This window comes from Coregonus lavaretus (assembly GCF_964263955.1).
Source record: "Coregonus lavaretus genome assembly, chromosome: 3".
Taxonomy (NCBI): domain Eukaryota; kingdom Metazoa; phylum Chordata; class Actinopteri; order Salmoniformes; family Salmonidae; genus Coregonus; species Coregonus lavaretus.
This window is the reverse complement of record NC_139990.1, coordinates 73,987,254-74,005,892: the sequence shown is the minus strand read 5'-3', so window position 1 is coordinate 74,005,892 and position 18,639 is coordinate 73,987,254. Positions and strand designations below refer to the sequence as shown.

At 41.8% G+C, this 18,639-nt stretch overlaps 1 protein-coding gene across 1 annotated transcript; it reads right to left on the bottom strand.

The window, feature by feature from the left end:
* Nucleotides 1–777: 777 nt before the first annotated feature.
* On the bottom strand, nucleotides 778–17,440 carry LOC311126970 (terminal nucleotidyltransferase 5A-like). Its single transcript, XM_084158695.1, has 2 exons — nucleotides 16,940–17,440; nucleotides 778–2,452 (listed from the first exon to the last, which is right to left on the bottom strand). The coding sequence occupies exons 1-2, from the start codon at nucleotides 17,090–17,092 to the stop codon at nucleotides 1,421–1,423; spliced, it is 1,185 nt and encodes a 394-aa protein (XP_084014821.1). The 5' UTR covers nucleotides 17,093–17,440; the 3' UTR covers nucleotides 778–1,420.
* Nucleotides 17,441–18,639: the final 1,199 nt, after the last annotated feature.

Here is an 18,639-nt window from a genome sequence, read left to right as displayed (position 1 = left end):
AGCTAAATGATTGCACTTTGTAGTGTTCGGTAAGTTTTTTATATTACCATTGATGCATACTCCCTAGTATCAATCAAGTGAAAGGAGGGGATCCTTTGAGGCAAATGGCAATTCCAGATGGGCATCCACTCCCTCCGCCACATTTTACCATGCATTTATCCACGCTGGCCACTCAACCAGAGTGACTCAACCATATTCTGATATTTACACAAGCAAAATTACATGGATATGGCATTATTCAAGCAAACAGGATTCCGTTTCCACTGGCAACATGGGTTGGAGAACAAACCGGCCTTTGTGTCAAAGCTTTAGTATCACACCAGAGAGAGGCCATTGTGCTTTAGAAAGGCCTCCTTATGGTTTATGTCCTCGGATTGTAATGGATCCTACAGGCCCAGTTTAAGAAGTGGCTCAACGGACACTATGCTTTTCCAAGGGCTAATTCCTGGCACTGGTCAAGGCTGTCTTAGTTGTCAGTATGTCATCAAGATAATCAAAGCTACATTACCCTCTAGGCTGAATTTGAGTTATTATCTAGAACAACTTACAGTCCCCACAGTTTCTATGGTGTAGAAATCCTATCACGATATGGGTAGTTAAAGATGCATGCACAACATATTACAGGATCCATAACCTAGGAGGTTGATCTAATTCAATTCAAGGACATCAAGATATGTTTTGGTATCAAGGCCTTTCTTTCCCATTTACACAGGCTATGCTTACAACACACATATTTCGGAATAAAAAACACAAAGATAGGGAGTTTATTTATTTATTTATTTATTTTTATCGCATGAAGATGAATGCCTCTGTCCCTGAAAAGAGATTTGGAGTAACCTAGGCAACACAAACATCTTTAAAAAGCACAACTCTCACTTTAGAGGCGTTTCTGTAAATTGCTCAGATAGTTTTAGGCACTTCGAAATCACAATAATCCCTTCAGTTCTGAACAACAAAATAAATCTTTGGTCCTGTAAATGTTGTTTAAAAAATAAGTCAACTGAAGCAGCAGTCTGAAAATAGAGCTTCATAGTTTGTTTCCTCCAAAATAAATGTTTTTCTTTTCTTATTTAACAAATCTAACTTCATAAAGATGTCTCACTTAAATAAGGAACTACTCCAACATTCTTGCTACATGTGAAAAGGACCATCAGCCTTACAAATGTTGTGCAAGGAGAAAACAAATAGTTGAGAGAAGATTGGCTCAAATCATCCAGCAGTAAAGGACAGTTTCAGTCAAGTCACATTTGGCAAAGAGATGCATTTCCATTTGTTTAGTTTTTTTGTATTTTTTTTTCTTTTGAAAGACAAAGAGCAATGCTGCCATTCCGCCGAGCCCTTCTCCTCACTCCTCTCTCCAACCCAGTGGAGAGAAACATTGGATGCCACATCCACCTCTGCCCTGTACATGCTTGTTAGCTCAGTTACAGTGCAGCCAAGTATGGTGAGAGTTACTGTAGTGAACTAGTGGTGGCTGTGGCTGCACCTGTGCTATGTAGTAATTGCTGAAGTTGATGTCACGTACGTAGGGTGCGGGCTGGTAGAAGCAGGTGACGTTGGTAACCGTGGGGATGGCGTTCTGCTCAGCCAGCACCCGCAGTGCCAACATGGAGATGAGACCGAGCGTCTGGCGCCGCTCATGGCCCATCAGACACACAGTGCTTTCGTTCACCACATGGTGCAGAGTCATCAGGCACTCGTAGCGCTTGTGCTCCATGCCAGCAAAGTGGTTCTGCAGGTAGGCCTCCAGTTTACGCTGCTGCTCGCAGATGTCAGAGAAGTCGATGAAGAAGCGCGAGCACATGTAGCGCTGCAGAGCCTTCATCTCCGTCTCGCAGATGGGCCTGAACCCCCGCGCCAGCAAGTGGCAGTACTTAAGAAGCCCCCCGCCTCGGATCTCCTCGGGGCTGCGCGTGGCGATGATGCGCTGACACAGGTGGCCCATGGCCCCCTCATAGTCCCCATACATACTCTCCCCCACCACGGTGGGATGGAAGCTCTCAGACATGGCCGTCTCCGAGCAGTCGTCGAACAGCAGCAGCGAGTCCAAGCCAATCTGGAAGGAGTCCACGCTGAACTCAAACTGCCGCCTGAGAGAGTCCACAAACTTGAGCTCCACGTTCTTGCCCGTGTTGTTGGACAGCGAGATGAGGCTCCACCGGTCTGTGTCGTTGCATACTTTTACCAGCTTCTGCACGTAGGCCTCTTTGAGGGTCAGCGGCGAGATGCGCTCCTTACTGACCCCCGCTGGTAGGAAGTCCAACAGGCAGTCCATTACCACGTCCTTCACCAGCCGGAAAGCCTGGTCGTCCTTCAAAGACACGCCGAAGATCAGGTCCAGGTCCTTGTAGCCCATGCCAGTGTCCTTGTAGAGCACGTGGCTGGCTGCAGAGCCGTTCAGCCTCACATCCCGTACGGACACGCCCCTCTCCTCCAGCCGTGCCCGCACCACCTGGGTAAAGGAGATAGAGTATGTATTAGTCATATTCAAACGCTTTCATATAGATTCCTTTTTATGCTTAATTAAGAAAAATAAATGTCAGAAGTAATACAAATGTAATTGGTTATGTCCAAAGGCACCCGTTGCCTATACAGGACAGACATGCCTTTCCCTTGTGGAACATGTGCTGACTTTGGAGCCAGACCACCTGCCTCCTCGCCAACATTATTCAATCAAAGAACACACACACACACACGCGCACACACACACACGCACGCACACACGCTGGAACCTGCAAAGACTCAAGTAAACATCTTGAGACATTTCCCGATAAGTTCCAACATGGGCCTCTGGAAAAGTCAATAGGCTGTGCAAGCACTAGGCAGAGATCGATACACTGCTCACAAAAGTACATTTCATCATCACCACCATCAGTTTGAATGGAACCTAACAGGCCCAGATGGAGAGCAGAAGAGTGTCATGACTCCCTCATGGGCTGAGGATCAAAGATACCGGCTAGGCAAAGGTTTGAACACCCTCTTTCCTGAGAGCCAGTTTTATGACCGGTCGTAAATTCCTTGCAGAAACTTTCTTTTCCGTGCCATGCAGTATTCGGAGAGGGAATTTCCCTGTGAGACAAAGGAAGTCTTCCCGCCAAGACTCCAACATCCAAAAGTGGATAATGAAACAATATTCCTACATAAAAGAATGTGGGAAATAGTTGGTGGGGACTTAAAGAACAATCATGTCTAATTCGTTACTATGTTGTGATGTCATTAAAGACTGTGTTACAACATAACTATCTCTGGGGGTGTACACTTCCCAGTTATGAGGTTTGCATCTAATTGTTGTATAAAACAAATGATTAAGTATAATAATACTTTTGTGAAGATAACAATGGGACTTTAGCATTCTAGATGAGATTATTGTTTTCCATATTGATTTGTTCTCAGTCAGTGGCCACGCTCAGATGAGCACAAACTTGATGGAACACCCCCCTTATCCCCCTAGTGCATAAAAAGCCTTGTGACGAAATTCACCTCAGATCAGGAAGCCCACGGCTTAAAATGGTTGACACGCTACAAGACCAGCAGATGTGAAGCGTGAGCTAAATGTTACAAAATGGTTTAAAACTACAACTCCATTACCAAAGGATGACCAAGCATACTACGGTATAAGCCGGATGTTGCAAATGGTTGAATTTCGACAAGACCAAGAAGCGTGAAGCTGAAGCTACACGTTACAAAATGGTTAGACCAGAAAGACCAGAAAATGTGAGACGTTAGTCCACACGTTTGAAATGGAGAATCTGAAACTCTCAACCTCTACACGAGGTGAAGAAGAAGACAATGCACTAGACCTTATCATTTTAGTCTGCAGCTGGCATGTATAGTCGTCTAGAGAACTTTCACTAAAGACACGAGAGGAGAGGACAATCCCTCGCAGACAACCGCTGGTACATCTGAAGTATCCATTCTAACCACAACTACGACCAGAAACTCTACCAAGTACATTGGGATCTCTGGTGGGCAAACCAGAGTCCTACATCATCAACTGAACTATCGAGGACAGCTACACGTTTCTAATCCGAATGAGCGTTTAGTGGGGTTTTAAGCATTTTGTATTTCCGTGTAGCGTAGTTTCCAAAGTAACCTTCCACTCTGACCCTCCTTCTACCCAAGCATTCATGCTATTGTTAGTTGAGTCCACCAGGGACCGGTTTTCATTGTATTACATTAGTAATCAATAACCTGTGTGTGTGTTTGTATTGTGTTATTATTTAGTTAGTTAGTAAATAAATAATTAAGCCAATTTGTGTACTGCTGATTCATCAATAATAATAATAATTTGATAAGTGACTTATCGATATATAACATATATATCTTCTAAGAGTTTAATTCGGGAGATCGTAACTCGTTAAACAACTTCTTCCTTGGTGCCCCAAATTCCTAATGAGTTAATTGTTACATTATTAATTTAATCGAGTGGCAATTAAACATAGTTAGGTGATTCAATAAATAACAGTCATATTTTAAAGTAAGTCACGTCACGACAAGAGTTAGGCCCACTCACTGTGTATCTGACTCACTGGCTGGGTCATGCCTGTTTCTCCAGGGCCGTGTTCAGTAGGCACCAAATTGAATAAGAAAGGCTCATTTTCGGATTCCATTGCAAAACGTTTTAAAACGCTTTCCGTTGTGTGCTTTAATGAACACAACCCAGGCAGCAGCAGTTACTGCTATAGGAGTTATACCCCTGCATTGCGATTCACACCGGTAGTAAGCGCTTGCCTTAGCATAGGCCGTAGTGCACCAGTGGAGCAAAGGTTGGCCGCGTGGGGGTCAAAGGATGGCCGCGTTTCACTTTCACAGAGGCCCGGTGGTCTGCAGGACCGGTTCAGCAAAGAGGCCGCCACAATAATCTCTGAAGAGGATGTTCCAAGTCTGACACCACTGGGTCTGTGCTCCATAGTTAGGTAGTGCTAGGACTGGCGCACTAACAGACACTGGCAGTCACACTGAGAAAGTGTGTCTAGAAGCCCTCAGGAAAGACAAAGGTGGGACACTAACAGCACACTCTAAAGCTGAGGCGTTAGTAGTAAAGTTGTTAAAACTCAATCCACTTGGTGGGGTGGCGCCATTAAAATGCACTGTTCGTTCATGTATAGGAAACATGTAATTTACTCTTAAAATCCAAAGAGCTCTTTCAGTTAAGAGTCGGTTTAATTTGCATTTGTCATCACAGCTTTCCGTCAGAAACAGAGATGAGGTAGTCATTCAGAAATCATGTTAAAAACACTTATTGCACACTGAGGGAGTCCATGCAACGTATTATGTATGGGATTATAATGACAGAACCCTGTGAGTTTGTATTTTGAATTTCGTGGTCACACATTGAGATTCAATGGTTGCAAGTACGATTCGCAAATGTGTAATAAAAAGTTGCAAGCTTGTATCATGTGTGAAAAATGAAACAATGGTCACCAACTTGTAACTTGACATTTTCAAGTCTAAGATTTGCAAGCATGATTTATTTTCAGAATTATTACAAGTCCATTTACAACTATTAATATTCTGCTGTGAATCAAAAATATACTCGCAGATTTTTTATCTGCGCACTGTTGTCACGTTACCAAGACATTCGTAAGCTCGTAGAAAGTTTTGTACGTTTGTATAAAAGAGATTCACAAGTATTGCTGCAACCATTAGCTGGATTGTTCCATCAATCAAATCTCAGGAAGTAGCTTAAAGAGGAGAAGTCATTTCTACAAAGTAACAGTAATTTGTTTAACATGTACAATACAATGGTACATTTCATACGAAATTGACAGCAGCTAATGACATCCATCCTAGCTTTACTATCAACTGGCTAGCTTAAAATCAGGCAGCTTTAAATGAGGGGGTAAAACAAATATAATATTTGCTAGTTAACCATCTGATTGATAAAGTTGATAAATGCCATTAGCAAGCTAGCTAAATTGAAACTTGTTCTTGGAGTTAATTCACAAGGTTAGATAGTCACATATTATTCTATATCATGCAATTGTAAGCTTGTAACTTGGGAAGCTCATTCAATAATACAGACGTGGGTGATTTCTACACCCAGGGGACTGAACTGTGTGCAAGTTTTTGTTCAATTTAGACCACAGTTAGTTGAATTAGGTGTTAGTGAAGTGCTGGAACAAAAACCTGTACACTCCTGTGTAAAAAAAACAACCTGTGGCTGTCATGATTTCAATTGAGTAAATACAGGTACCATTTCATTTTGTTAATCTATGCAGGTTTGTCATCTGATTTACAGGAGCCTGATGGAGATACTATATTGTAGACCTCCATCCTTGGGAGCAATTTCCAAATGCCTGAAGGTACCACGTTCATCTGTACAAACAATAGTATGCAAGTATAAACAACATGGGACCACGCAGCCGTCATACCGCTCAGGAAGGAGACGTGTTCTGTCTCCTAGAGATGAACGTACTTTGGTGCCAAAAGTGCAAATCAATCCCAGAACAACAGCAAAGGCCCTTGTGAAGATGCTGGAGGAAACAGGTACAAAAGTATCTATATTCACAGTAAAACAAGTCCTATATTGACATAACCTGAAAGGCTGCTCAGCAAGGAAGACGCCACTGCTCCAAAACCACCATAAAAAAGCCAGACTACAGTTTGCAACTGCACATGGGGACAAAGATCGTACTTTTTGGAGAAATTTCCTCTGGTCTGATCAAACAAAAATAGAACTGTTTGGCCATAATGACCATCGTTATTTATTTTATTTTTTATTTTATTTAACCTTTATTTAACCAGGTAAGCCAGTTGAGAACAAGTTCTCATTTACAACTGCGACCTGGCCAAGATAAAGCAAAGCAGTGCGATAAAAACAACACAGTGTTACATATGGGGTAAAACAAAACAAAGTCAAAAATATAACAGAAATAAATATATATACAGTGTGTGCAAATGTAGCAAGTTATGGAGGTAAGGCAATAAATAGGCTATAGTGCAAAATAATTACAATTAGTATTAACACTGGAATGATAGATGTGCAAGAGATGATGATAGAGATACTGGGGTACAAATTAGCAAAATAAATAACAATATAGGGATGAGGTAGTTGGGCGGGCTAATTTCAGATGGGCTGTGTACAGGTGCAGTGATCGGTAAGGTGCTCTGACAACTGATGCTTAAAGTTAGTGAGGGAGATAAGAGTCTCCAGCTTCAGAGATTTTTGCAATTTGTTCCAGTCAATGACCAGTGAGATATACCTGCTGGAGCGCATACTACGGGTGGGTGTTGCTATGGTGACCAATGAGCTAAGATAAGGCGGGGATTTGCCTAGCAGTGATTTATAGATGGCCTGGAGCCAGTGGGTTTGGCGACGAATATGTAGTGAGGACCAGCCAACAAGAGCGTACAGGTCACAGTGGTGGGTAGTATATGGCGCTTTGGAGACAAAACGGATGGCACTGTGATAGACTACATCCAATTTGCTGAGTAGAGTGTTGGAGGCTATTTTGTAAATGACATCGCCGAAGTCAAGGATCGGTAGGATAGTCAGTTTTACGAGGGCATGTTTGGCAGCATGAGTGAAGGAGGCTTTGTTGCGAAATAGGAAACCGATTCTAGATTTAACTTTGGATTGGAGATTCTTAATGTGAGTCTGGAAGGAGAGTTTACAGTCTAACCAGACACCTAGATATTTGTAGTTGTCCACATACTCTAGGTCAGACCCGTCGAGAGTAGTGATTCTAGTCGGGTGGGCGGGTGCAAGCAGCGTTCGGTTGAAGAGCATGCATTTTGTTTTACTAGTGTTTAAGAGCAGTTGGAGGCTACTGAAGGAGTGTTGTATGGCATTGAAGCTCGTTTGGAGGTTTGTTAACACAGTGTCCAATGAAGGGCCAGATGTATACAAAATGGTGTCGTCTGCGTAGAGGTGGATCTGAGAGTCACCAGCAGCAAGAGCGACATCATTGATATACACAGAGAAAAGAGTCGGCCCAAGAATTGAACCCTGTGGCACCCCCATAGAGACTGCCATAGGTCCAGACAACAGGCCCTCCGATTTGACACATTGAACTCTATCAGAGAAGTAGTTGGTGAACCAGGCGAGGCAGTCATTTGAGAAACCAAGGCTATTTAGTCTGCCAATAAGAATGCGGTGGTTGACAGAGTCGAAAGCCTTGGCCAGGTCAATGAAAACGGCTGCACAGTACTGTCTATTATCGATCGCGGTTATAATATCGTTTAGGACCTTGAGCGTGGCTGAAGTGCACCCATGACCAGCTCGGAAACCGGATTGCATAGCGGAGAAGGTACGATGGGTCTGTAACAGTTTGGATCTAGAGTGTCACCCCCTTTAAAGAGGGGGATGACCGCGGCAGCTTTCCAATCTCTGGGGATCTCAGACGTTACGAAAGAGAGGTTGAACAGGCTAGTAATAGGGGTTGCGACAATTTCGGCGGCTAGTTTTAGAAAGAAAGGGTCCAGATTGTCTAGCCCAGATGATTTGTAGGGGTCCAGATTTTGCAGCTCTTTCAGAACATCAGCTGTCTGGATTTGTGTGAAGGAGAAGCGGGGGGGGGCATGGGCAAGTTGCAGCGGAGGGTGCAGAGCTGGTGGCCGGGGTAGTGGTAGCCAGGTGGAAAGCATGGCCAGCCGTAGCAAAATGCTTGTCGAAATTCTCGATTATTGTAGATTTATTGGTGGTGATAGTGTTTCCTAGCCTCAGTGCAGTGGGCAGCTGGGAGGAGGTGCTCTTATTCTCCATGGACTTTACAGTGTCCCAAAACGTTTTGGAGTTAGTGCTACAGGATGCAAATTTCTGTTTGAAAAAGTTAGCCTTTGCTTTCCTAACTGCTTGTGTATATTGGTTCCTAACTTCCCTGAAAAGTTGCATATCGCGGGGGCTATTTGATGCTAATGCAGTACGCCACAGGATGTTTTTGTGCTGGTCAAGGGCAGTCAAGTCTGAGGAGAACCAGGGGCTATATCTGTTCTTAGTTCTGTATTTTTTGAATGGGGCATGTTTATTTAAGATTGAGAGGAAATTACTTTTAAAGAACAACCAGGCATCCTCTACTGACGGAATGAGATCTATATCCATCCAGGATACCTGGGCCAGGTCAATTAGGAAGGCCTGCTCGCTGAAGTGTTTTTGGGAGCGTTTGACAGTGATGAGGGGTGGTCGTTTGACCGCGGACTCGTTACGGACGCAGGCAATAAGGCAGTGATCGCTGAGATCCTGGTTGAAGACAGCGGAGGTGTATTTAGAGGGTAAGTTAGTCAGGATGATATCTATGAGGGTACCCATGTTTATGGATTTAGGGTTGTACCTGGTAGGTTCGTTGATAATTTGTGTGAGATTGAGGGCATCTAGTTTAGATTGTAGGATGGCCGGGGTGTTAAGCATATCCCAATGTTTGGAGGAAAAAGGGGGTGCTTGCAAGCCGAAGAACACCATCCCAACCGTGAAGAACGGGGGACTGGTGCACTTCACAAAATAGATGGCATCATGAGGAAGGAAAATTATGTGGATATATTGACGCAACATCTCAAGACATCAGTCAGGAAGTTAAAGCTTGGTCGCAAATGGGTCTTCCAAATGGACAATGACCCCAAGCATACTTCCAAAGTTGTGGCAAAATGGCTTAAGGACAACAAAGTCAAGGTATTGGAGTGGCCATCACAAAGCCCTGACCTCAATCCTATAGAACATTTGTGGGCAGAACTGAAAAAGCGTGTGCGAGCAAGGAGGCCTACAAACCTGACTCAGTTACACCAGCTCTGTCAGGAGGAATGGGCCAAAATTCACCCAATTTATTGTGGGAAGCTTGTGGAAGGCTACCGGAAACGTTTGACCCAAGTTAAACTATTTAAAGGCAATGCCACCAAATACTAATTGAGTGTATGTAAACTTCTGACCCACTGGGAATGTGATGAAATAAATAAAAGCTGAAATAAATAATTCTCTACTATTATTCTGACATTTCACATTCTTAAAATAAAGTGGTGATCCTAACTGACCTAAGACAGGGAACTTTTACTATGATTAAATGTCAGGAATTGTGAAAAACTGAGTTTAAAATGTATTTGGTTAAGGTGTATGTAAACTTCAGACTTCAACTGTATGCACACCCCTTTTCCGTTATTTATTTATTAGAATTTTTTTAAACAAGTTATTTTTTTCCATTTCACTTCACCAATTTGGACAATTTTGTGTATGTCCATTACATGAAATCCAAATAAAATCCATTTAAATTACAGGTTGTAATGCAACAAAATAGGAAAAAACGGCAAGGGGGATGAATACTTTTGCAAGGCACTGTAGAGTAATTTAGCCAAGACCGTGGACGTATATAGAATACAGTCCAATTAGATGATTAAGGTGTGGTAACTATATTTTGTACATCTTTTTATTTGTGTTTTTATTCTTAATTTTTACTTCCTTTTCTTTGACTTAGGAAGTGATAGAGCCACAAACAAGTTCCCCATACAACCACCAGTTAGTGCCACAACGCTGCTCATTTGCTGAAGAAATGTAATGATGTATTTTGTGATTGTTGTGCGTTGTTAACATCTGCCTAAGTTACTGCCTAGATCTACCAGCCTGGACAACCGGACGACGGGTCCGGAACGACTATCCCCAACCAGGACATCCCCTGGCCATTCTTGTCGTGGGTGCAGAATCCTTCCAAGGTTGATGACTGTCCTGTGTGAGGATCTAAGGCCTCAGACCAGCTTGGCAATGGCTGACAATAGCCAGACACCCTCTCACCCACAGAAGAGGAGAGGGGGGACCAGGCCGGTTTTGACACCTTAACACTCGGTCGTATATTAGGCAGGAGGGGAATATCTTGCTCTCCAGTATTGATTGGAATGTCCCTTTGTCTCCAGAAGACTTTTGCCGCCAAAACTATAACGTCCAAAAAGTAAACACTGGAACAATATTTCTAAGATAAGAATGTGGGGAATGGTCAGTGGGGATCTAAAGAATAATCATATCATAGTGTTTATTATTTTGTGATGTCATTAAAAATGGTATCAAGAATATACTGTACCTTGAAAAGTATACACACTATCTGTCAAGTTTACATCCAATTTGTTGTACATGATTTATGAACAATTATGAGAGTATGTTTGTTAAGATAGGAATGTGATTTTAGTTTTCTAACGAGATCATAGTTTTGATGATACTTTGGACCAGTCAGTAGCCACGCCCCGAGTGAGCTCAGAGATCGTGTCAGCATGATGGAATGCCCCTTTTACCAAGAGTGCATAAAGGCTTGAAAGACCAGCAAGACGTGAGACGGTGGTCTACACGTCTGAAAATTGTTGGAACATTAAACCTCAACACAAGGTGAAGAAGATCAACTCCCAGACTAGACCCGAACATTGCCAGGCTGCAGCTGTGCGTGTAAAGTGGTTCAAACTCTGACTAACCACAAAAGCTGGAAAGGAGAAAATCCCCTCTCAGACAATCACTGGTACAGCCGAGTATCTGCTCTGAAGAAAGACTCCACTCCAAACCAAGACAACTAAGAAGGACATTGTGACCTCTGATGGACAACCAGAGCCTTACACCACTAAACCCCCTTTTAAGAAGGCTGGGTTTAAACAGAGATCGACGAACAAAGACACCTACACGTAAATACATTCATGATTTTACTCCAAATGGGCGGTGGTTCGTGAGCAAAGTATTATGATTACTTTGAGGGTAGTTTCCAAATGTGTCAACGATAAGTGTCTCTTTCTCTCTCTACCCCTCCCTCTTTTGATAACCAAGCAGTCATGTTGTTGTTAGTCCACTAGGGACGTTTTCCTCATGTTTTAAGTGTGTATGTTATTCTGTGTTATTATTTAGTTAGCAAGTAAATAAGTAATTAAACCAATTTGGGTAGTACGGAATCATAAGTAAAGCTGGTGTTTGTGCAGATCCAAGAAGTCTGCGACCATTCAGAATGAGATTGATAAGAGGTAATGATTAATATGTTGACTGTTTTATACATATTGATAGGTAAAGACCTTTAGAGTTTAATTCATGAGATGGTAACTCTATAAACAACTTATTCCGTGGTGCCCCAAATCCTAATGAGTTAATTGTTACATTATTAATTTAAATCGAGTAACAATTAAACATAGTTAGTTGATTCGATAAATAACAGTCATCATATTAATGAAAGTCACGTCAATCACCAAACAAAGTTTTGTATAAACTACTCATGTTCATTTTCAAGTTGTTACAAAACAATACATTTTCCATGACTGCAAAAGGTCTAAAATCAATGCAAGTCTCATGTCCAGGGTGAATACATTTTGTCATGTATTTAAGACACAGGTGTGCCAACTAAAATATAGATCCCAGACAAGCCTGAAGAACAGGACAAATATACAAGTGAATATAAGTCAGTTATTGTGTCTGTAGCAGTTTGTATGAATGACTGGTTATTTAAAATACATGTTGACATGTTAAATGGCTACGAGACAGAGATAAAGACTCTTGCTGTAGTCAGGTAAGGTACCACTGAAGGCCCCAGTATTTAGTCAGGCAGCTGGAAGCAGATATGTCACCATCTAGGCCCATGTCACAGCATGCAGAGGCCTGATGAGTAGATGACAAATACATTATGTACCTTTCATCACCAAAGCAGTATTAGCATTTACTGCACATGTTGCTGAACAAACCAACCATTTTGTTAATGTCATTGATATAAATGGGCAATTCACATACACAATTCAGTTCATAAGCATTGACTGTAATACCTCAAGGGTCCTGTGGTTGTCTGGCACCATTCTGCTTTCTAATGATCTTACTCCCTTGTGGAATGCAATAACAACAAAAACATGAATAAGAATAAGCCTAGTCAGTCAGTAATTTGGCTAATTAAACACTCGTAAAATGAGCACAAGCCTATTCAGCCAAATTATACAAAAACAATACAGTCCATTTGCATGAGGGGCATATTTCTTGCCAACTTCTTCAGTCACCAATTAATCAATAAATAAACAGGCAGTGGAACGAAGTAGTTTGACAAAAAGTGTTCAAAAGTCAGTAACAATTCTTTAAAATATAGCTAGCAAATATATAGTTTATCTTTTCTAGGAACCTAATATTATTAGCTACAGTGATGGTGATGGGAGATTTTCCCCCAGCATTTTTAATTTAGCTAATGTTCGCTAGCTACATGTTGACAGCTAGCTAATGGCATTTATAATTAACTTCATCAATCAGACGGTTATCTAGCAAATATATTTGTTTTCCCCTCGCATCTAAAGCTGCCTGATGAAGATAGCCAGTTGATAGTAAAGCTAGGATGAATGTCAGAAGCCAGCTAGCTAGCTAACATTAGCTGCTGTCAATTTAATCTGAAATGTACCATTGTATTTCACATGTTAAACAAACCACTGTAATGCCTTTTCACAACAGAAAATGTATGCACACAAAACAGATGACCACCTTCAAGTAAATAGTTTTATTTTAGTACTTCAGGCCATAACATTACTTTGTAGAAATGACTTCTCTTCAAGCTACTTCCTGAGATTTGATTGATGCAGCAATAGTCGCCTGTAGTTTTGGCCGATTGGTCAGGAGTAAAAGGTCCTGCCGCCAAACCCGCTCAAACCAGTTTCTTTTTAAAACTTGCAAATCTCTTTCTACAAACGTACAAAACTTTCTACAAGCTTACAAATCTCTTGGTAACGTGACAACAGTGATAGAACTCAGAGTGTATTTTTGATTCACAACAGAATATTCATAGTCGTAAATTGACTAATTCTGGAAATAAATTATGCTTACAAATCTTATTGAATGTATTCAAATGTCAAAGTACAAGTTTGCGACCATTGTAAATGTTTTCACACGTCATGATACAAGCTTATGACATTAAATTACACATTAGCGAATCGTACTTGCAACCACGAATCTCAATGTGCGACCACAAAATTCTAAATACAAACTCAGTGTTCTGTCATCATTATTATCATCATGCTTGACTTCCTGTGATGGCTGTTAAACAAACCTGTTTTTGGGGGTGGGTACAGCGAGCCCATGTACCCCCATACTCTAGGCATACTGGCCAAGAATGCACTGCACAGTAGTGCTGAGTGATTAGCGCTTTTTGAGGTCGGTTTGGTTATTAAAAAAGAATCACGGTTTTCGTGATTCTCAAACACAGAATAAAACAATTAATAAAAGTGATGGTACTGTAGTGACTGCCCATTACTGCAAAGTATGCATTATTTACTTTTAAGAACTTCTCAAATTGACAGCAGTTCTATAGAGTTGAGATGACTTGGAATGAAATAGTCAAACAAAACAAATGTGATACAACTGAAATATTTGATTAAAGTCTTGCGAGTAAATTATGGTTATGAATTCACACACACGCGCACACGCAATGAATGATGGTCATTGTAGTTAATTACCACGTTTTCTGCGCTAAATTACATTGGCCTGTCGGAAATGTCCCTCCTACATCACACAGTTTGGCCTTGATCTGATTTATCTCCAGAGAAACTGAGCAATGTGTGCTCATTGAGCTCACATACATTTTTTTTTACAAAATGGAATTCAAATTATTGAACAGATTTTGGTCAATTAGTAGTTATATATATATATATACACACACACACACACACAGTGGGGAGAACAAGTATTTGATACACTGCCGATTTTGCAAGTTTTCCTACTTGCAAAGCATGTAGAGGTCTGTAATTTTGATCATAGGTACACAAGAATCCAGAAAATCACATTGTATGATTTTTAAGTAATTAATTTGCATTTTATTGCATGACATAAGTATTTGATCACCTATCAACCAGTAAGAATTCCGGCTCTCACAGACCTGTTAGTTTTTCTTTAAGAAGCCCTCCTGTTCGCCACTCATTACCTGTATTAACTGCACCTGTTTGAACTCGTTAGCTGTATAAAAGACACCTGTCCACACACTCAATCAAACAGACTCCAACCTCTCCACAATGGCCAAGACCAGAGAGCTGTGTAAGGACATCAGGGATAAAATTGTAGATCTGCACAAGGCTGGGATGGGCTACAGGACAATAGGCAAACAGCTTGGTGAGAAGGCAACAACTGTTGGCGCAATTATTAGAAAATGGAAGAAGTTCAAGATGACGGTCAATCACCCTCGGTCTGGGGCTCCATGCAAGATCTCACCTCGTGGGGCATCAATGATCATGAGGAAGGTGAGGGATCGGCCCAGAACTACACAGCAGGACCTGGTCAATGACCTGAAGAGAGCTGGGACCACAGTCTCAAAGAAAACCCTTAGTAACACACTACGCCGTCACGGATTAAAATCCTGCAGCACACGCAAGGTCCCCCTGCTCAAGCCAGCGCATGTCCAGGCCCGTCTGAAGTTTGCCAATGACCATCTGGATGATCCAGAGGAGGAATGGGAGAAGGTCATGTGGTCTGATGAGACAAAAATAGAGCTTTTTGGTCTAAACTCCACTCGCCGTGTTTGGAGGAAGAAGAAGGATGAGTACAACCCCAAGAACACCATCCCAACCGTGAAGCATGGAGGTGGAAACATCATTCTTTGGGGATGCTTTTCTGCAAAGGGGACAGGACGACTGCACCGTATTGAGGGGAGGATGGATGGGGCCATGTATCGCGAGATCTTGGCAAACAACCTCCTTCCCTCAGTAAGAGCATTGAAGATGGGTCGTGGCTGGGTCTTCCAGCATGACAACGACCCGAAACACACAGCCAGGGCAACTAAGGAGTGGCTCCGTAAGAAGCATCTCAAGGTCCTGGAGTGGCCTAGCCAGTCTCCAGACCTGAACCCAATAGAAAATCTTTGGAGGGAGCTGAAAGTCCGTATTGCCCAGCGACAACCTCGAAACCTGAAGGATCTGGAGAAGGTCTGTATGGAGGAGTGGGCCAAAATCCCTGCTGCAGTGTGTGCAAACCTGGTCAAGACGTACAGGAAACGTATGATCTCTGTAATTGCAAACAAAGCTTTCTGTACCAAATATTAAGTTCTGCTTTTCTGATGTATCAAATACTTATGTCATGCAATAAAATGCAAATTAATTACTTAAAAATCATACAATGTCATTTTCTGGATTTTTGTTTTAGATTCAGTCTCTCACAGTTGAAGTGTACCTATGATAAAAATTACTGACCTCTACATGCTTTGTAAGTAGGAAAACCTGCAAAATCGACAGTGTATCAAATACTTGTTCTCCTCACTGTATGTATCATAGGCATCAGTTCTGTCGGTCAGAGCAGCCTGGTCTCATAGACTAGACTTAACATATTACATTTAAATCCGAGACACTCAAATTAGTATGATATATGTTACGTTTGGTATGGTTACTTAAGAAAGATGGTTACTTAAGGCCTAAAACAAATGCAGGGTGGTTGGTCGGGGTGGATGGGTGGGCGTATAACTCAAACGTCAAGCAACCCAAAGGTTGCGAGGGCGAATCTTATCACGGACAACTTCAGCATTTTAGCAACTTTAACTACTTGCTACTTTGCATGTTAGCTAACCCTTCCCCTTTTAGCTAACTCTAACCTTAACCCTTTAACCTAAATCCTAAACTTAACCCCTAGCCTAACTAACGTTAGCCATCTAGCTAGAATTCGTAATATATCATACACTTTGCAAATACGTAACATATTGTACATTTTGCATATTCGTAACATATATATTACGAATTGTAATTCGTAACATATCATACAAAATGGGTGATGGACATCTACAAATAAATTCATACCATACAAAACTTAACATATCATACTAAAAGGTATCTCGGATTGCGTACAGAATAATACGAAATGCTCTGAGACCAGGTTGGTCTCTCAATAGAATATAGGCGAATAGAATAGACTACTTTAATATGCCATAGGGACATTTTCTTTGCAACAAAGCACATGCATACTTGGCATACTAACATAAAGTACATCACAAAACATGAAGCGATTCAGAGTAGACAGCATATACTCAGTATGCAAGTTGTGGCGCAAGCGCTTTACCTGAACGATCTGCCGGGGTTGGACAGAGAGTGTAGGGAAGTTTCCGCGGCCGTGAATCGGGATTGCTTCTCTGAGGATTGAGTTCAAACGATGCACCTGATCCCAAGACAGCACACAGAACCGCCTACTCTGATCCGACGTATCGCTTGACATGGCGATGTGTAGCTGAACAGAAAGTGTAAAAATATAGTGGAATGAATGCGGCAGTCTAATCTTGCTGTATCACTCCCGGATCAATCGGTTGAGGTATGCGTCTTAAAAGTGCAGGGGGGAATAATGAATGGATGCGTTTGGTCAATCGTGGTACTGTCTAATAGCCTACAAATGTTCAGTGTCCGTTTCCTCGTTCACCAAGGTAATGAAGATGTAATTGCTGTCAATACTTTAAGTTTAAAATGCAAGACACGCTTAACTCTTTATCCACAGATGTCTAGCTGATCAGTTTCAAGTTCGCAGGGAATCTTTATCCCAAAAGCTCATCCAAGATCTATAAAGGCTCCTCATTTGCATAGAGGCTCTGATTGGTTTTGTTGTTCACTCATTCATTATCAAGACCTTGCCTTGTTGCGAGTGCCACCAGTCAGTGCAGATAAAATAGTTTGTCACAACCTGTGAACTAGTGACGCATTTCGAGAGCCTCCACCCCTTTCCTTACTCACTGATATTCTCCAAGACATTGGGCGCGTTCGACAAGGAGAGCAATAGTAATAGTATTGTTGTAGGCACTAACTCCGCCATGGTTCGTTGGACAAAGGCTATGGGAAAATGAATAGAGTTTTTGTAAGGTTTTTGGATAAACGCAGAAAAGAATGTCTGTGGTAAACACAGGCTTAGGAGATCGTATACATTTTGTTCAATGCAATAATCAGCTAATGTCACTTCTTGTGATTTTTTAAGTGTAATGTCTCCCGAGTGGCGCAGTGGTCTAAGGCACTGTATTGCAGTGCTAGCTGTGCCACTAGAGATCCTGGTTCGAATCCAGGCTCTGTCGTAGCCGGCTGTGACCGGGAGACCCATGGGGCGTCGTCCAGGATAGGGGAGGGAATGGCCGGCAGGGATGTAGCTCAGTTGGTTGAGCATGGCGTTTGCAACGCCAGGGTTGTAGGTTCAATTCCCACGGGGGGCCAGTAAAATATATATATAAAAAAGATTTTTTTTAAATAATACTAAAAAAAAATAATAGAATGACTCACTAACTGTAAGTCGCTCTGGATAAGAGCGTCTGCTAAATGACTAAAATGTAAATGTAAAATAAAGCACAAACAAGGCTTCTTAATTCATAAAGGCCATGTTAACGGACCAATATTATCTCATAGAACAAAACGTATAAGATCTCCTAAGCCTGTGTTAACCTCTGACCTTATTTTTGGCGTTTAACCCAAAACCCTATTCCTTCCCCATTAATTTCCACCATAGGAATGGCTGAACTAACCAGGGTAATTCATTTCCGTTTTTTAGGACTAAAAGCTGGCAAGCTCTACTGCAGCTGACTTTAAACGCAAGTCGAGACTGACTAATCTACAAATCAACTTGCATCATAAATACTACTCAGCAGATCAGTTACAATTTACCCATTTGATGCTCTCGAACACGGCCCATTCCAAATCAAATGTCCCTTTTATGGCAGGCTATATGCAGCAGTGGCATATCAAACAAGTTGTTGTTCACTTACCATCAATAGGCTACCATCCTTCTAAACA

What these genes read in the sequence shown, in the direction of transcription:
- LOC311126970 (XM_084158695.1), bottom strand. Translation starts at nt 17,092, where the DNA reads ATGTCAAGCGATACGTCGGATCAGAGTAGGCGGTTCTGTGTGCTGTCT. An exon ending in AACCCCGGCAGATCGTTCAG is followed by an intron (nt 2,453 to 16,939) that starts GTAAAGCGCTTG and finishes TCCTTTACCCAG; the next exon opens with GTGGTGCGGGCACGGCTGGA.